Source organism: Nelumbo lutea, chromosome 4 (genome assembly GCF_056320005.1).
Source record: "Nelumbo lutea isolate HS-2025 chromosome 4, American lotus-T2T, whole genome shotgun sequence".
NCBI classification, from domain to species: domain Eukaryota; kingdom Viridiplantae; phylum Streptophyta; class Magnoliopsida; order Proteales; family Nelumbonaceae; genus Nelumbo; species Nelumbo lutea.
The window spans coordinates 67,951,231-67,971,916 of record NC_142687.1 but is presented as its reverse complement, the minus strand read 5'-3'; the positions used below and the strand labels follow the sequence as shown (position 1 = coordinate 67,971,916).

At 38.9% G+C, this 20,686-nt stretch overlaps 1 protein-coding gene across 2 annotated transcripts in view; it reads right to left on the bottom strand.

Moving 5' to 3' along the window:
- CHR18 (chromatin remodeling factor18) overlaps nt 1–20,686 on the bottom strand; it is a 104,167-nt gene that overhangs the window by 17,134 nt on the left and 66,347 nt on the right. For both annotated transcript variants that reach the window (XM_088941536.1, XM_088941537.1), the window contains exon 17: nt 4,060–4,149. In XM_088941536.1, coding sequence (XP_088797662.1) covers nt 4,060–4,149 — 90 coding nt within the window. The remainder of the gene's footprint in view (nt 1–4,059; nt 4,150–20,686) is intronic.

The following is a 20,686-nucleotide window of genomic DNA, read 5'->3' as shown; positions in this document are numbered from 1 at the left end:
ACCAAAAAGTGCATGACTGTTAAAAAACACATATTACAGTTGCACCAAGAACAATATTTCCCTGTTTGTCCGTTGTTTTTCCAAGACATCAACAAATGCATTAGCTGATCTCCCAACCCACTGTACTGTTACAAACATATTCCTTGTCAGCCATTTGAATTTCTTTACCTCACTCTTGTAGTCCCACATGACATCCTCGGGATTATCTAACCAGTTCACCACTGTCTTAGAGTCCCCTTCAACCAGAAGCTGCTCCACACCCATTTCTTTTGCAAGAATTATTCCTTGTATTGCAGCTAACGGCTCTGCCCGAATAGAGTTCCCAACACCTAAAGGGCCATAGTATAGTAAGACAGCCTCTCCAGCCTCATTCCTTAGTACACCCAATCTAGAGGGACCCAGGTTGCCCTAGCTACTCCCATCAAAATTCAGCTTCAAAGAACCGTGAGGGGGGAACCAGCTTGTCATTACCTTTACCTTGGAAGAGGAAACAACTTGCTAATAACCAATCCCTCCAACAGTCAGTAAAGAAGAAATGGTCAAACAAATCTAGTGTCTTTGACCAATGTATTGCCTTGTACAAAATGCAGTCCTTCAAGGCCTGACTGCTCCTCCCCTTTTCCTGGAAGATTTGGGCATCCTTTCTTCCCAAACTGTCCATAACAAGGCTGCTTGTGCACACCTCCACATTTTCCTTCCTCTTTTATGGGGCCAATAGAACATAGAAGGGTTAAAAATCGTACTTCTATTGGCATATCCCATCTACACCCAAACAATGATAGAAGCCAAACCCAGAGCTCTACAATGATACTATAAGATAAAAATAAGTGATAACAGTCCCCATAATGAGATCTACAAAGAGTGCACCAGTTTGGAGAAATACATAGGAAGGGTCTTCTCTTTTGTAGGTTATCCATTATGCTTACATTATCAAGCCACACTTCCCAACACAAAGCCATAACCTTGGGGAGAACCGGCCTACACCAGTTTCTTTGGAAGGGAAACCTTGTTGGGAGGAGTTTTGGCACAAGAGTTTTGTTGAAAGGAACCAAAAGAAAAAGACCCATTGGGGTGAATGGCCCAAATCCTCTTATCAGACAAGCAATCAATTTCATCCTCCCTTAACCCTCTACGGAAACCAAAATCCCAAGACAAAGACAACAAATTTAAAATTGAAGGAAAGAATTTTGAATCACATATTTTTTATACAAAGAAAGAGAGTACAAGGACGGAAAAAGGTCTTTCAGGGGAAGATCTCCAGCTTAAATGTCCTCCCAAATCCGAATAGAATTACCAGAACAAGCATTATACCTGATACAACTGAGGAAATGCAGAAAAATTTCATGAATTGCTTTCCATGGAGTTGCTAGGTTAGCCCTCCTTTAACTATACTAACCATAGCTGACTGATCAATCCCAGGTTGTCTCAACATGACATTCCTCCTACTCTCCTCCCCAGAGACAAAGGCATAAGCTTGAGAAAGAGTCACACTTTCTCTAGAAAGGAGATGTTGCCTAGCAATGTCGAATTCAGGATTCAGCCCAACCAAGAACTCAAAAACCCTATTCTTTCCTACCAACCTCTGATAAGTTGTTGCATCCTTCATACTCTCCCAAACCACAGTTTCTAAGTGGTTGATCTCCTACTAAAGAGTTTTCAAAATGGAGAAATAGATGGCAAGAGGTCTATCTCCCTATTTTGTACTAATCATAGTTTCTAGTTACATTTTGTTTATGGGAATAGGTTTCAGTCACTCCATCCCAAATCTCCTTTGCAGTATTAGCCCACAAAAAATTTTTACCAATGTGAGGTAACATAGAGTTACACAGCCAGGTCATCACCATGAAATTATCTTGTACCCATCGGGAACGATATCAGGTTTCTTCTCCTCCCCAGTGGCGTACCCCAGTTTCCCACGAGCACCAATGCCATCTTGGTTGCTTGTGCCCATTCTAAATAACTTGTACCATCAAACTTCACTGTAGTAATAATTCTAGACCCAAAAATATCACTACTACCTCCAACACCTAGACCCATGTCACCGGTGGACTTCTGCTCGGTACTCTAACCCTCCATTTTACTTCAAATAGTTCAAAAGCAGAAAAAAAAGGTAGAGAGCCTCTAAGATCAAATTGATCTCACACACAAAGGTAAGAGACCTTTCTGGAAGAAGAAAACCCTACCTAGAGAGAAATCTCTCTCCTCCCACTATCTTCCACCGGAGAAAAAAGTGAATCGGCCACTCCAAAAGAACTAGAAAATTCTAGAAACTTAACAGCCCCCTATAGAATACCTAGAGAAGTCCAACAATACCTGAGTGCCCAAGATCATATCAAAATTGAAGAGTCCAACTTGACTAGGACTCTTCTCCGCACTCCAATTCTTCCTGATTTTGATGCCAAAACATAGATCACCCTCCTGATCACTAGATTACACCAAAAAATCCAAGAACTGGGCAATCAGAAGTAGATCAATCAGCCATTTATCTCCTCATGCAATCGGCTGATCTAGGACTGCATGAAAAAACTTCAAGAAACCCTAACCTTGCTCTAATACCAAATAGAAAGGTGCTGAAATAAAAAATCTGTAAAAGAAAAGAATATTTCTTGAAGAAGAGAACAAAGGAGAAAAGGAAGAGAAGAGATTTGAGAGAGAAAAGATAGCACTAATGCTGGCTGCCCTCTTCACTACAATTTATAATCTGAAATAATAAAGAGTACAAAGAGAAATATGACCTTATAGGGTGGCTAACACATAAAACGGCATAAAACAATTAAAATAACTGCTCAAAAAGGACCCAACAAGAGTGTTGTGGTCCTTGCTTCCTATATAAACAATAAATAATAAAAAACTACCACTATAGACTACACAATTTGTCAAAATCCTCAACACAAAAAATGGGTCAAAAGGGGACAGATGCATTAGGCTCCATTGTAATACCTCTGTTTGGGGTCCTCATGTGTACATAATACATATATTCCGTTTATATTAACGAAATCTGTTGTTTGTTATTTAGCCAAAAAAAATAATACATTATTTACCACTTTTGTTTTGGTTTGCCTCACACATTTCATGGATCTAAAAATTAAAATGTAATTAATTATGAAACCTTCTTACATCCATTTACTCTTATTCATACAAACAAATACAATAAGGTTTAGCTGAACCAAACCTAAAATTTGTTTCATCTCCCATACAAAAATAACAAGGTGAGGCTTAAGGCAAGCAAAAAAACACCTTACTGCCTAAGCATTTCCTTAACAACTATGAAATCCATATGCAGTTCTCAAGAGTCAAAAATCATGAAGAGAGATGATCATAGGATGGACAAGCAAAGCAGGGAATGAACAGACAGCAGCTTGTTTTGGTTACAAATGGGATTATGAATGTAAACATTGGCAGCTAAACGTTTATAGTTGGGGTTTGGGCAGCATACCTACCCTGTTTGAGGGTGCTAGGCATTGCTTGTATATGCTCATTCTTTGCTTACAATCAATAAAAGTTAATCTTTTATCCATCAAAGCATACCAAATGTATAAAGACAAATACCAAAATTTCAATCACTGAGAAATTATGAAACTGTCACACACTTACATAGAAGTAAGCTTTAGCAAGAATAAGAGAGCATTATGAGATTGCCACAGGAGTGGTCTTAGTTTCAATAAAATTTCACAACAATTACCATCAGTCTCACACTCTCACCAAGTTATTTACAACTAGAGTGTTGACAGATCAATTATGATGTTATCCATTTATTGGGCCTGTTCTATGGTTCTTGTAGTACACGTTGTTACGTCGGTTTTATTATGTTCTTTATTGGGCTTATGGGCCTCTTTTTTTCTCTTAATTGCTACCATCGAGATCTGATTGAGCTTCTCACAACTTTTCTATCTTGTTTTCATCTATACTACTCCTTTCCCTTTTTTTCTAGCTTCCAACTTCTTTCTTCCATGGATTAACTCTAGTATTTTCTGTTGGTGCAATCAATCAACTCAAAGAGAAGAACTTTGTCACAGGAAAGTTAGCATATAAAATAAAAATATATAAAGTTTTGAGTACCTTATTAATTAGATTTTTCTCAGAAAATTGAAGTGATTCAACCTCCTCCTTCGAATTGCAAGCCTTAATTTTGTTTTTCACCACCTCCAACTGTAGAAAGAACAATTAGCAGAAATAAGAGATCCACAAAAAGAACTGCAAAAAAAAAGCTTTTCACTCGTGCAGATGCATAATATAGAATCTTTCATTATAAAACAAAAATTACAGAAGCACAATAAATGTCACATAACAGAAAGACAAAATCAGCAAAGAAAATCACAATGAGCAACTAATAATTGATAATAGATGCATTGGTTAAAGAAATTTCAGGAGAAATATCCTGCTTTTAGAAGAGTTTGTTTCATCAGGATCCACAGGCATCTCCGAGGCCCAAAACCACAGCCACCCCAAGGTGACACCAACTTAACCCCCTTGTGGCTAAAGAAACTTTATTGGTGGAAAGAGAAAAAGGAAAAGATAAAACCCAGCTTGATTGAGAACTATTACTTGTTTGTCCATTTAAGAACACATATGGTCTTTCTAACTACTCTTCAGCCCTAGTGGCTGAATAAAAAAAATTGATTTGATATATACATTTTCTGTTGGAACTTGGAAGCAATCAGATATTTTATTAACTAGTAAAGAAGAATTAATGATGTACAAGAAACATATGCCATGCACACCATTGTAGGCCATCTAACTAACCACCATCAGTTTGTGATTACATTAATTCAATATTTCCTCAATGGAACTACCCCCCAGAAAAGTTTGTCCCCATGGGCTCCTTGTCTAGCCAGGGGATCAGCTATACCATCGGCACTTCTAGCTGTCCTACATTGTTCTAAATCCTAGCATCAGATACCTATATCTCCATGTTCCAACATTGTTATAACCAAATCAACCCATCACTATTTTGAATTTCCTTCTACAATAATGTTCCTATAGTTGAGATATCAGCACAATCTTAACTCCTGTAGAACTTCTGTTCTACAATAATGCACCCATCAATGTTCATGTTGATGAAAGAATGTTTAGGTGGTATCCATGGGATAATTGCCCATGTTCTCGTGGTTGAAAAGTTCACTATGGTTTCCCAATTCCTTGTGTGATATCATCATTGGTGAAGCAAGTAAAACTATGCAAAGTTGCACCTAAATCACCATAATAGTTGCTATTTATGTTTCCATTTTCTGGCTTTTGTCTTTAAAAATATAAGTCCTTAGGATAACTGCTCTAGTGTTCCTCCAAAGTACTTACCCCTCAGTGCTATTTATGCTTCCATTTTGTGGCTTTTACTAGGGTATCCATATGAACCCAAGGAATTCACCTACAACCAAAAAATGCAAAGGACAAAAATCCCAAATTGCAGATACTAAGGATCATGAGATTAGTAAGTGTAAGGTAGACTCACAACTTCCACCACACAAAACACACATGTTAGGAGAGATACACCAATTGGGCATTTCCTTTTGAAGAAGTCCACGTGTATTGATTTTCTCATTAGCAACATCCTAGCAGAAAGCCCTATATTTAGGTGGAGAGGGGCTAGGCCATACAGCCTTTAAAGGGAAATGCAACTTAGCGGATGGAATCCAAGAAATTCACCATAAGAAGAAGCACAAGAGAACATATTGGAACACAATCACAAAGTGAGTTTATTCAAATAAAAATTATTTAAAGACTCAAGAGAAGAAGAGGCATCACAGATTTCAGGATCCCTGCCAAAGCCCTTAGATGACAAAGAGAAAAAGATTTGGAATTAATGCAGGAGAACAGGTCTAACAGATCTGTTGTACTGCTATTTACAGCAAAAATCATCCAAACTAATTGAAAATTTATTAAGCTAGAAGTAATCGCATATCCTCTTTTTTCTTCCCTTAACAGCAGCCAATAATATTCTCATACAAGAAAAATAGCTAAATTCAGGCATTTATTACTTCACTTTCTTGCTCTTTTTAGATTTATCATGTGTTTCTTCATAACTAAGTGCAGTAATCTCTACATCAAGAATCATTCTTTAAATGATTGTTCCCACCACCATAAATCATACCAAATTTTAGTATTGCCACCTGCACGAACCATAAATCTGATGGAACGAGGAAATAACTAGGGTAACCTGTCTGACTCCACTAAGAACCTCCATAACCACTTTCCTAAAAGGCAGGGTTTGTTCAAAACTCAACTGATTATTCTTTGTTTACCCTCAGGAGTTCCCGCATCACTTTGTTGTTTGTTTATGTAGACAATATTCTTATTACAAAAGATGTCAGTGATGGCATTTCTTCCTTGAAGCAGACTCTCAACCATTCATTCAAGACGAAGGACCTTAGTCCCTTGTCTTACTTCTTGGGACTAGAAGTGTCCCACTTTTTATCAGCAAAAGAGATTAATTTTATTAATGGGCGGTAAAAGTTATAACAGATTGGGTATCCATTCACCCGAAAATACAGAAAAGAACAATGTCCGTAAAACTAATTTACAATAGAGCCTAGAATAACTGCTGCCTCAATACCCGTTGTTTATCTAAAGTGCCAGCCATCCCATTAGCCGTTCGGCATGTCCAAGTAAAGGATGCATTCAAGTCCCCTTTCAGAGTGTCTATCTCCCTTTCAGACTGCCTGCTCGTCCTTTAATGAGCCCCTTTCTCCTATAGGACCTGAGTCCATTGGCAGCACCTTACTTGAGGAGTCTCTAACACACCATCAATACCTGCCATCCCTGGGTTTCCCATAGAGCTCCCATCAAAATTTAACTTTATCTTATCCCTTGCTGGTCGCTTCCATTCCATCATGTCTCTAATCTTTTGTTTCGAAAAGTGTGCCACCTTATTCCAAACCCTTATTATATCAGTCACTGTAAAACACTGGTAGATGTCAGGAGTTTTTTTTTTCCAATGAGTCACTTTCATTTTTATTAATTCCACCAACTCCTCCTTTGACCTAAGCTTCTCCTTAAATATTCATGCATTCCTCTCCTTCCAAATGGTCTACACCACAGTAGCTCTTTAGTGCCTTCCACATCGTTCTCCTTTTTGTTGGCTGTCTTAGGAAATTTGGAATGAAGAGACTCACTTCATCCTGGGGAGTGATCCACCTACAACGAAAAAAGAGAACAAAAGGATTCCCAAATAAACAACACAAAGGGACAAGAGATTAGTGAAAGGGGCATGGATTCACCATTTGCAAAGCAAAGAAAGCACACATGGAGAAAGACATCAATTAAGCCTCCTTTTTTGAAGCATATTGCAGGTGTTCGCCTTTCCAAGAAAAACCGCCCAGCTAGGGATGTTGAAATTTGGATAAGAAACCGAAAACCAAACTGAATAAGCAAATTTTGTTCGATTAATTTGGATATTGGTTCGGTTTGGTTTTTGATATGTGAAAAAAGCGGTTTTCAGTTTCGATTCGGTTTGCCCACAAACTTTAAATGAACAAAACCAAAAACCGAACTACCATTCCTACATGCTAAATCTCTCTTTGGGCTTTGGACCCTTATATAGTATTAGTAAAATCAATTACTAATTTACTACTATACAGTCTTCACTAAGGCTTCATTTGGAAGGAGTACAAATAAGAAAATATATACTGTGCAAATACATATAAAATAATACAAAATTTAAGGTTTTGCGCTCTACATATTTGTATTTGTACTCCTTCCAAACAAAGCCTAATTAGTAATTACTAGTTACTAGTATCTAGTAGCAGTAAGTGCTAAAGTGGATGCGGGAAACTGGTAATTGCCAAATTGGGATATTGACATATTGTGATTGATTTGGGAAACTCAAAAGACACAGCTAGCCAGGAAGGAGCCAAACTATCAAGTTTCCAATTTCCAGTGGAAAGTGGAAACTAGACATGAATCAGTTATCTAAAACTGAAATAAACTTGGTTAAAGCTAGAGAGAAAAGAAGAAGAAAAGTAGAGGACAGCAGTACAAAGGAAGAAGATGGAGAAAAGAAGAGGAAGAAAAAGAGCTCGATAATCTCCTCTCTTCCCTCTCTAATCCTTTTGTTGATATTCATTCATTCGAATAATTACAAGTATGCCCTTAAGTGGGCGGCCAGCTAAGCAGAAACTTAAAGTATGCTTACAAAAAGAGATAACAGGCCCATTAACAAACAAATAAGTAACACACTACAAGAATAGATACTAGGGCCCATTCGGCCCAGTCTCTCTACACTCCCCCTCAAGCTGAGCATAGATGTCATACACACACACACACACACACACACACACACACATATACACACACACACACACACACACATACACAGACACAGACACAGACACACACACTATATATATATTATGGTTTCAAAATGTTTGCAAAAGGTTTTAATTCCCAGGATCCATGTGAGTAGAGAGTGCAGCATTGTTCCTTGCAGCCGAGGGAGAGGTCCTCTATTGTCGGGCAGTGTTTGATCATTATGGGCTGAGAGGTTAAGTGTAAGACCATTGAGGGTAATACCTGATGGGCTAATCTTGCATCTGCCCACAGTCCTTGGGTTTTCATAAGGTGGCTGGACCCCAGGACCATTTAGTGTAAATGTTGGGCCCATTAAGAGTCCATAGTGATGGGCTCAGGGGTTCACTGTCTCCTACAGTGAATTCGGCCAGGCCTTGTAACAAAGGATGGGCTAAACCCATGTGGCTGATGTGTAGATCAATGTTTGGGTCCCACACCATACAAAGAGAGCCAAATGGGCAGTAGGTTAACAGGTTAAGTGAGCACATAAACTTAATGGGCCTAAAGCCCAATTCGAACTGGGTTAGTTAGATTAATTAAATAGGGGCGGATCTGTGTTTGGATCAGTAGATAAGGATAAGAGGATAAGTTATCCACCTAAAGAGTCCAGATCCAAATAAAGATTTGGATCAGGAAACTCCTAATTTGGTTAGGATTAAGCTTATCTTAAACTGCATATAAGATAAGGGATTATCTTTATCACTTAAAGAGTCCAGATCCAAATAAAGATTTGGATCAAGAAACTCCTAATCAGATTAGGAGGTTGTCTCTTTAAGGCTATAAATAAGAGAGTAGGGCAGACATGCAAAACACACCAGATAAGACACAACAAACTGCAGAGTTCTTCCCTATTCTTGCCGCCCCTACCGAGTTCGATCTCCACTTGTGGGAGTGATCAAGAATTGTTCTTGATATTGCTTCTTAGTAGAAGAAGCAATCTGAAGTCGTGCTCACCAGCCCTCTACTCCATTCTTGCTGAAGAATTTGGTTCTTGTTGAAGAATCGTCTTGTTGATCCTGCTTCACCTTACACTGTGTCATATTCAGTGGAAGCAGGTTTTGGTTTTCTCCTTGGGCGTGAACACCTTCATTGGGAATTACTACTACTCCGTATCAGGTATATCCCTCTCCTCCCTTTTGGTTTCAGATATGGTCCGATTTGGTTCAAGATTGATCCTTGAAAATGTAGTTTTCTAAAATAGGGAATGTGATTCCCAGATGGGAGAGAGAAATTTTTGAAATTTCGCTCAACCTTCCTGTAGGGTTCGGCCATCCATATGATGGATCTCTCATCCCTTCATGACTATCAACATTCATTGCATAAGAAATATCCGTCCTAGTCATGCAAAGATAATAACAACTTCCCAAGCAACCTTTGAAACACTCTCCTATCAGATAAAAGTTCACCATTTGTAACAAAAAGCTTATGATTGGGATCATTAGGAGTGGAGGCCGGTTTACAACCAAGTTTACCAGTCTATGCAAGGAGGTCAAGGACATATTTGCGCTGAGAAATGAAGATACCATCCTTAGATCTAGCAACTTCAATTCCCAAGAAATACCGAAGATCTCCTAAATCCTTGATCTCAAATTCAGAGTTAAGAAACTTTTTGAGTTACTGACCTCCTAGGTGTCATTACCCGTGACCACAATGTCATCAACATAAACTATCAGAAAGGTCACCAAAGAGTCACTTCTTTTCAAGAATAAGGTATGGTCAGATTGAGTTTATGTGTAATCCAATGAGACAAAAGCAGCCCTGAATCTCTAAAACCAAGCCTAAGGAGACTGTTTGAGACCATAAATGTGTTTCTACAGTTTACACACCTTCCCTTGCATTTCCTTTCCATACACTCTGAGAGGTAAAGACATATAGACCTCTTCATGCAAATCTCCATTCAAGAAGGCATTTTAAACATCAAACTGATGGAGAGGTCAATCAAAAGTAGCAGCTAGGGACAACAAAACCCGGACTGAGGTCATCTTGGCCATAGGAGCAAATGTCTCAAGATAGTCAATACCATACATTTGAGTGTAGCCTTTAGCAACCAATCTGGCCTTAAATCTCTCAGTAGAGCCATCAAAATGATATTTAATGGCAAATACCCATTTACAACCCATCACTTCCTTCCCTTCTAGCAAATCCACAATATCCTAGGTATGGTTCTTATGCAAAGCATCTAGTTCAGCCATCATAGCATCCCTCCATTTAGGTTTAGATTGGGCTCTTGGTATAGACCTGGGTGTCACATGGGAAGAAACAAAAGCAAGAAAATAGTAAGTAGGGATAGAAGGCTATAAGACAGGTGTTTAGAGATACAATGGGTTGTACACTTCCGCTTGCCCTTGTGAAGAGCAATAGGAAGATCAAGGTCTGTGAAAGAAGTAGATGGGTCAAAGGAATGCTAACCAGTTACTAATGATGGAAGGAGCAAGAGGCTCTTTTGCAGGAGTGCAAACAACTTGCCCATGCCTGAATCTATGTCTTTGGTACCACCTTTGGAGAACAGGATGTGGGGAAATTATAAGAGGATGAGGTGGAGGAGCAACAGGAATACTAGAGATAGGCATAGTGGGAGAAGTGGATGCCTCATCAAATGACTCAAAAGGAACATGAAGAGGAACTGTTGGAGACAGAGCAAAGGGTTCCTCAGATTGCTCCCCCTCAGGGGGAATACTAAAGAAAGGAGTAGACTCAACAAATGTGACATCCCGAGAGACAAAGCGGATGCCACTAACCTGATCAAAACAGCAATATCCCTTCTGTGTAGAGACATATCCTAGAAAAACACATTTATGAGCCTTAAGTTCAAATTTTTGCCTTTGATGACTGTGAACATGTACATAGCAAGTGCACCCAAAAACACAGGGAGGGGCCAAGAACCCAGGAAGGCATAGGGTTAATAAAAAAAGTAGCAGTTAGGACAACATCTCCCCAAAATTTAATAGGAACATGGGATGCAAAAAGAGGGATTTGGCAACCACAACCACATTATGGTTATTCCTTTCTGCCACTCCATTTTGCTATGGAGTGTAGGAACAAGAACTTTGATGAATAACCCCAAAAGTTTTAAGATAGGATGAGAGATTCTTCTCAAAATACTCCAAAAAATTTTTGCATAAATTTTTGCACAAGATTTCATGAGATAAATCCAAGTGTAACGAGAATAATCATAAATAAAAAGGATAAAGTACTTGTAACCCCCCATAGTAGGCAAATGATATGGCCCCCACACATCAGAATGAACAATATGAAAAGGAGAAATGGATCTTTTATTGCTTACTGAATAAGATTGTCTACGATGCTTTGCCAGTTCACACAAGTCACAATGAAGACTCGATAAAGACACTCCCTTAAACATATTTGGAAACAAATGACCTCAAAGCAGAAAAAGACAAATGACCAAACCGAAAATGACATAACATGACTCTATCAACAAACTCTGACAAATCTAACTCCAAGGCTACTCCATGAGGTGGTTCAAGAATCCTATCAGGTGTGTCCAACAAGTATATTCCATTTGCCTCATGGCCACTCCCAATCATCATTTGAGGATTGTAAGGGTGTTAGAGATCTTGATATCCCCCTTGCCAGAGATGGGAGCAAGGATAAAATAAGGGTGTTAGAGATCTTAATATCCCCCTTGCTAGAGATGGGAGCAAGAGGCCCATCAACAAGAGATATTTTCTCTTTACCTGAGAGGAAGTATGAACAAAAAAGGTTAGACAAGTTGGTCATATGGTCTGATGCACTAGAATCAATGATCCAAGGGATTTTATGATTACCTAAAACTGAAGTATGGTTTGCAGAAGCACGAATACTTGAGTGAGCAAATGCGGATGATGATGATGATGATGTGTTGCCTGAAGAGTGAAATGTAGAGACAATGGCTTCCAAGTGATTTAACAACCTTCCATACTTTTCAAAATCTGCCTTCATTGTTGCCAATTGTTCCATGGTTGACGTTTCTTCACTCTCCTTATTCCCTCCCTTAGGTATTGTGGCAACATTAGCTATCTTAGGCTTGCCTGTCTGACCAGTCTTCTTAAAACTGTTGTTATTGATAAACCTGCCTGGTAGAAGATCTGGATGAAGATTCTAGGAAGTGCCCTTAGTATGCCTCGGTTTCTTATAGTATTCACATATGAGCTCTTTCTCCTCAGTTGGACCCTTCGGCTTTATTCCAGCATGTGCAAAGTGTTCTGTAGGTGGACTTTGTAACTGAACCCGCCACCTACTCTCTTCACTGCTTACCATAGCATATGCCTAGGCAAGAGTTACCTCATCCTTGGCTAGAATATTCTACCAAATAATGTCAAACTCAATGTTGAGTCCTGTATGAAACTCAAAGACCCTGTTCCGTTCTACCAACTTCCTAAAAGTCTTGGCATCCTTCACACTGTCCCATACAACTATCCCCATAACATCAATTTCCTGCCATAGTGATTTCAGCATAAAGTAGTAGATGAATAGGTTTTGGTAACACACTTTTATACTTGTAGGCTCTTGCCACATTCAACTTCTATGAATAGGTTTTGGTAACACTATCCCATATCTCATTGGCTGAAAACATCCAAAGATAATGCTGATTTATATGGGGCTGCATAGAGTTGACCAACCATCCTATGATTGTATAGTTCTCATGCATCCATTTTTCAAATTCAAGGTTTGTCACTTCGGGTTTCATCTTACTGCCTGTGATCATACAAGTCAAATTGGAATCTACCAAGCCAAGCCTACCTATTGACACCTACTTGAACTCACTTCCATATTGCTCTATTAATCAAACGGAAATCAAAAACCTAGAATTTTGGTCTTTATAAACTTACTTGAAGTCAAAACAGTACCAGATGCTTGAAAACTAGGGTTTCACTGCGCCTGACTGTCGGGGAGGAAGAGAGAAGATACAGCCACTCCTACCAAAGCTTCCCAATCTCTTCCAAAACTGAATCTCCCTCTTTTAGAAATCAAAAGACACCTCCCAAGCATTGAGCACCACACCCAAAACTTCTCCTTTACCTGTAACTTGGAAACTCTCTAATCAGCTAGGGTTTGGGGCAGAAAAAATACAGCATCACTTCTTGGCATTTTTCGGTCAAACTTCAACTCTCCAAACCCCTTTACCAACTAGGAAAAAGATCCTCTGAACTATAGAGAACCTATCTCTCCATACACTCCTAATTGAAGGGTGTATGGGAAAAGGAAAAAAAAAATAGACTACTCTTATACCAAGATGTGAATCAGTCCCCTAAAACTGAAATAAACTTGGTTAAAATTCGAGAGAAAAGAAGAAGAAAATAGAGGACAGCAGTACAAAGGAAGATGATGGAGAAAAGAATAGGAAGAAGAAGAAGAGTTCGATAATCTCCTCTCTCCCCTTTCTAATCCTTTTGTTAATCTTCATTCATTAGGCTAAATACAAGTATGCCCTTAAGTGGGCGGCCAACTAAGCAGAAACTTAAAACTAAGCTTACGAAAAGAAATAACAGGCCCTAGAGACAGGCCCATTAACAAACAAATAAGTAAAACACTACAAGAACAGATACTAAGGCCCATTCGGCCCAGTCTCTCTACAAAATTCAAGAGACAAGCAAAGCAAAAGTTCAAAACTGTGACTTACAGTTTTACACAAATAACAAATTGAGACTGGAGAGAGTGAAAGAGTTTGAGACCAAGAGAGTGACGCAGAGAGAAGAAGAAACTTTTTTTAATGGACTCTTGAGACTGCATAGTACAGAGATTCAGACTTTCAGAGAACAGATTTCAGACTAAGAACAGATTTCACATTTTGAGACTTCAGAATTCAGACCTGCATGTCTGCACCAGTTAATCCAACTATCCAAGTGAGTTGTTCTCCTTGTCAGTTAATCCAACCATCCAACTGCTATCCTAGATGGTATTCTAAAGGTGGACAGGAAGTAAATTGGCAGATTGGCTAAAGTTGCTCTAATCAGAGTTATCCTCCCACACATCAAAATGTAGTTCCTCTTCCAAAGGGCCAGCTTGTTAGTGAATCTCTCAACCATCAGTTTCCAAAACACTTCTGATCTTGGGTTCCCTCCTAGGAGTAGTCCTAGATATTCCATAGGCCACTGTCTAACCCCACACCCCAAAATCTCTGCCAAACTACTCAAACTTTCCTCCACATTGATCCCTACTATACAACTCTTTCCCCAATTTATCTTCAATTTTGAGATGGGTTCAAAGGAGTTAATAAGCTCTTTCAAATTTCTGAGGTTTTCATGATTGCCTCCCACACAGAAAATAATGATATCAAGGGAATTTTGTAAATCAACACAAATATGCTCTTGATTTGGTCAAATCAGCCAATCAGATGATAAACAAGTGGACATTCCTCTTGAAATAAATCATAAGCTCTCTAAAGAGGACGATGAAGTTCTTGCTGATACTATACTCTATCAATAGTTGGTCAGCAGTCTCATATCTTACAATGACTCAGCCCAATATCTCCTATGCAGTTCAAATTGTCAGTCAAATCATTTCTGCTCCTAGAAAGGCACATACTTCCGTTGTACTTCAGATTATCTGGTATATTCAGGGAACCATTTGTCATGAACTCTTTTTCTCCTCAGCCTCTCCATTTACACTTGCGGCCTATGTGGATGTTGAAGCCAGGTGTTCAGATACTCAGGACTCTACTATAGGGTGGTGTGTCTTTCTTGGAGATTCCCTAAAACTAAGTATCATGCCATGCTTTCTGTCAAAAGTGAGTTGGTGTGGCTTCGTGCCCCTTTTGGGTGATCTTGGATTTGCTCCATCCTCATCAATCCCTCTCTATGCAGATAATGTTAGTGCAATCAATATTGCTTCAAATCCGGTGTTTCATGAGCAAACCAAACATATTGGGGTAAACTGCCATTTTATGAGGGATTAATTTCTTGCCGGGCACATCACTCTTCCCCACATCTATTCAAGACTTCAGCTAGCAGACTTAATCACCAAGTCTCTGACTTGTGCTTGCCAAACCGATGCTTGTTTCCCAACATAAATTTAAGGGGGTGTAAAAGATATGGGGTGATTTCCCAATCCGATTATGTTTAAGGCACTAGAAGAGCTAGGGGTAAACCAAAAAGGACATGGGTAGAAGTGGTAAGAAATGATATAGAAAATTAAAATTTAACAGTGAATGGATTGGCAAAAAAAGATTCAGGTAGTCAACCCCATATGTTGGGATAAGGCATGGATAATGATGAAAATGTCTATGGTTATATTATACATCATTTGTATCATTTCATTTATTTCTTGTATACAATATTCTTCATGTAAGTGAAGGACACAATAATAGAATGGTATAACAGCAACAAAGAAAAGTCTAATAGCCTAATGCAATATACAAAAAGTTATTGCATAAACAAAAAAGTTATATAGCCTCTTACTCGAAGAACAATATTAATAGACTAATGCAATATATACAATTATATCCTTGAAATCAATACAAAGTCAATGAAGTTAAAATCATTGCTACAACTAATGATAACCTGGAAAGCTATCAGTTATAAAGCCTAAGGGGTCAAAAAAAAGGTCTGCACTTTCTCATTTAGCACTAGATTGCGTAATTTGTTCTCAAATTTCATATTATTCCATACATCCCATAGTCTCCAAAGGATAGAAAAGAAGTAATTTTCAAAGAAGTCTGCCTTCTATATAGAAAATCTTAATTAGATGCAAGCCAACAAATCAATCCAATACCTTCCAATGACGTAATGATACCCAAGGAGTTTTATTAAGTATGACTACATACAATAGATGCAATGCAGAAGGAGGGCCACCAAATCCTACTCTATACATAGTTCACAATTTCCACAAAATCTTCCAATTCCCAAGGAATAAAACAAAAGCCTCCTTGAATAAAAAAACTCCAAGTATCAAGAAGGTACTTGGATACGTTGATTCAAGACCTCTGAATCAACGACACTAAAAAACTGACTTGAAACAACTACTAACTACATTAGAACTAAGACAAATCTAGTAAATCATCCTAATCCCACTAAAATTAACTTGTAAAGAAACCAGAAATTACAAAAAATAACAAATAATAATTTTTCCAAAACTAATATTTACAAGAATTACTATAACAAGTCCAAATTTACTATAATATAAATAATAACATTATTTTTCACTAATAATAATAAATTTCTGGAATACTTAAAGACCCGTGTTCCTAAGACACCTAAAATGAGAAAATAAATATCAAAAACCCAAAAGAATACCAATATCTTATCACCCAAAAATTTAAGAAATTGGTTAGGAAAAGGAAGAAAACTTAGCGTTGTTTCAATAGACTTTTCTAAAGTAGTATGAAAGTACAAAAAGCCTGACATGCCATTTGATTTGGGTGTTTTATACTTATAAAGTACGAAAAACACCGAAAGCATGAAACAGGCTTTCGATACTCCACGCTTTTGGCAAAAATATACTTCGTGTGAAGCAATGGTCATGTGTGACTGCCACATGTACAAGCTCTTTGAACAGGTTTTATCCAAATGCATTTTAAAATAAAGTGCCAAAGTATCAGTAGACTTTTCTAAAGTAGTATGAAAGTACAAAAAGCCTAACATGCCATTTGATTTAGGTGTTTTAAAATTTTATAAAGTACGAAAAACACCAAAAGCACGAAACAGTCTTTTGATACTCCACGCTTTTGGCAAAAATACACTTCATGTGAAGCAATGGTCATGTGTGACTGCCACATGTACAAGCTCTTTGAACAGGTTTTAGCCAAATGCCTTGTACTTTGGCAATATTAAAAGTACAAAGTCCATCCAAACCAGATGTTCAAAAAAAAAGTCCATCCAAACCAAGGTTCAAAGTATTGATACACCTCAATACGGCAGAAGGGGTGTATCAAACTTTGTACCACACTCTTTCTTACTTTCTTTAGTTTTTTTTTTTCAAAAATAGGGTAGTGTTAGACAGTTTTGTATGCCCTTAGCTTCAATCAAAATGATGTACTTTATGAGTTTATTGTAAATGAACAAAAGTGTATATTTGATTCATGTGCCCTTGGTATGTTTCTGTGTATTACCCTTAAACTGGACACTTAATGAGACTCGTGTTAGTTTAGAATGTTCACAGCCAGTGGGTCGGTCTGGGGAGACCTATCTTGACAAGGCTGACACTGTGGTGCCACCAAGTCGGTTGGGGTGGCTTGTCTCAGCTACCGGGGTGAGACCCTAGGCATATACAGTGTAGGATTAATTGAATCTTTAAACTGGACCAAATTTCCAGTATTGCCCTGGACCTTGGAGATTGATGGACAAAACAGGAAAGTTACACCCTACCCCTAGACTCGATTATGATAATGCACTAGGTGTCGGATTAGACTGTCTTTGATGTACCAATCAGTGAGATCCTTAGCAGGGGTCAAAACCTGGGTATGTTGGGACAGTCTGAGAATTCATCCGAGTGGGTGATCATAGTGATAGGATCAGCCCCTTTGTCGGACAAAGGTAATGATCAGGGATGCACTCTCACTAATGGAAACCAAGACTGCCGGCAGCCGATTTCAATCGTTGAGATTTATTTTGCAAAATATATTTTATATGAGATATAAAAGTATATATATTATGGTTTCGAAATGATTTGCAAAAGGTTTTAATTCCCGGGATCCATGCAAGAGAGAATGCAACACTGTTCCTTGCAGCCGAGGGAGAGGTCCTCTCTTGTCGGGCAGTGTATGATCATTATGGGCTGAGAGGTTTAAGTGTAAGACCATTGAGGATAATACCTGATGGGCTAATCTTGCATCTGCCCACAGTCCCTAGGTGTTACAAGGTGGCTTGGCCCAGGGACCACTTAGGTTAAGTGTAAGGCCATTGAGGATAATACCTGATGGGCTAATCTTGCATCTGCCCAAAGTCCCTGGGTGTTACAAGGTGGCTTGGCCCAAGGACCACTTAGGGTAAGTGTTGGGCCCATAGAGCCCATCTGATGGGTTTCAGGGGGTGCACTGTCCGTAACAGTGTATTCGGCCAAGCCTTGTAACAAAGGCTGGGCTGAACCCATGTGGCTGATGTGTAGATCAATGTTTGGGTCCCACGCCATACAAGGAAGCCCAACTGGGCAATAGTTTGGAAGGCTAAATGAATACATAACCTTAAATGGGCCTTAAGCCCATTTCGAACTGGGCTAATTTGATTAGTCACTTAAGGGGCAAATTCTGAGATGGATCAGCTGATAGGATTGGGCCCACACCCTATCCACTTAGAGAGTCCAAGAACTAAATAAGATTTAGATCTGGAAACTTCCTAATTAGATTAGGAGATGGCTGATCTAATTTGCAGATAAGATAAGGGTTATCCCTTATCACTTAAAGGGACTTCTAATCCAAATATGATTTGGGTTAGCAACTCCTAATGGGATTAGGAGCTGATCCCTTTAAGTCTATAAAACGAAGAGGGGCGGCAGCCTTTAGACATCACAAGCAAGCAATACAGGGATTCTTGTCTTCAGAAGGGGCGGCAGCCTACGAATACTCTCTTGCCGCCGCCTACAACAGTTCGATCTCCAGTTCTTGGGAGAAATCAAGATTGGATCTTGATTCCAATCTTTTGGAGAAAAGATTGGTGGGAGTTGTATTCGCAAGCCGTCCAGGTGATTCTTGAGAAGGATTAAGTTATTTTGGAAGAACACTGTTGATTCTACTCCACCCTGCACTGCGCCATCTTCAATGGGAGTAGATTTTGGATCCTTCCTTGGGCATGAACACCTCCATTGGGAGATACTACTTCTCTGTATCAGGTATTATCTCTCCCTACTCCTTTTGGTTCAAATCTGGTTCAGTTTATGGTTCAAGAATGATCCTTGAAAATATGATTTTCTAAATGGGGAATTCGATTCCCAGTTGAAGGGAGAGAAAAATTTTTGAAATTCGCCCCCTTATTCCGCAATCTTTGGGCGTCCAGGTGATGGATTTCCTATCCCTTTAGGTAGTGGGGTGGGTTTTAAGTCTGCCTACCCCATGAAATAGGTCAAACTTCTAAAAGATGCAGATTTGGAGTACCGTGATTTGTGACCCACCGATACGATACATATCAGCCAATGTGGCCTGATACGTAACGAAGTTTTGAACCTTGACCCAAACAGTGCCCTATTTTTTCCTTCAATTCTTTCTTGCTTCAGAAATTGCATCATTCACCCCCTTCCTCAAACCCAAGTAGCTCTTTCTAAGCATCTGTTGATTTTCTGAAATTCATGTCACAACTACCGTCTCTACTTGTAGCTCTTGAGGAAAAGCAAATAGTGAGCTGATATTATTCCCCCACCTATTATTTCATGACCACCCACAATCAATACCCAAAGCATGCATGACACAAGCAAATTAGCCACATGCTTTTATCATCTTCAATTAGTTAACTTCCATGTTTTTCATCATCCCAGGTGTTGGTTCAATTGGTTTAGTGTTTATGTTAGTCTTATTTATGTTTTAAGTTCTTAGTTATTGGGCCTAAACTTGTTTTGTTCTTTTTATGTCTAGGTGTCCCATCACTAATCAGGGGCATTCTAGTCCATTCTTGTAACATTACTTTGTAAACATCTATATAAGATTATAGGGCCGGCTGAAGTGGGTAAGCCGCCATTCTTCTTCTTCTTCTTCGGCTGCTATTCTCCAGTAAACATGGTATCAGAGCACTAATCGGTCTGACTGGTTACAGCGCCTCTTTTCTCCATGCTTCGACTGTTGCTACAGTAGTCCGAACAGGAAGAGGAGTAGAAGAAGAAGAAGAAGAAGAAGAAGAAGAGAAGAAGAAGAAGAAGGGTCTATCGAAAATCTGATGGGTTATAGCATTCAGTCGACCCCCTTAATCTATATTAGATTCTAATCATAGTTACAAAGACAGAAATAACCTTACTTAAGTGTGGGGCAGAGTAACTCTAATAACACTACCACATAAGCAAGTTACTTAATAAACAGAAGAAGACTAAACTACCCCTATTCGGCACATCTTAACACTCCCCCTCAAGCTGGAGAATATATGTCATATAATCCCAGCTTGTTACATAGATAGTTCACTTTCCCTGAGCTTAGAGCTTTTTGTAAACAAATCTGCCCACTGGTCATTGGAACCCACATGTTCTGTATTTATCTCTCCGGCAAGAACCTTCTCTCCCACAAAGTGGCAATCAACCTCTATGTGCTTTGTTCTCTCATGAAAGATAGGATTGGATGAGATATGTAGTGCAGCTTGGTTGTCATAGTACAATTTCATAGGTTTATCCATGTGAAACCCAATTTCTTGTAGGAGATTCCTCAGCCACACTAATTCACAGGTAGTGTGAGTCATGGCTCTATATTCGGCTTTAGCACTGCTTCTGGCTACAACCGTCTGCTTTTTATTCTTCCATGTCACAAGATTTCCTCCCAGAAATGTGCAATAGCCTG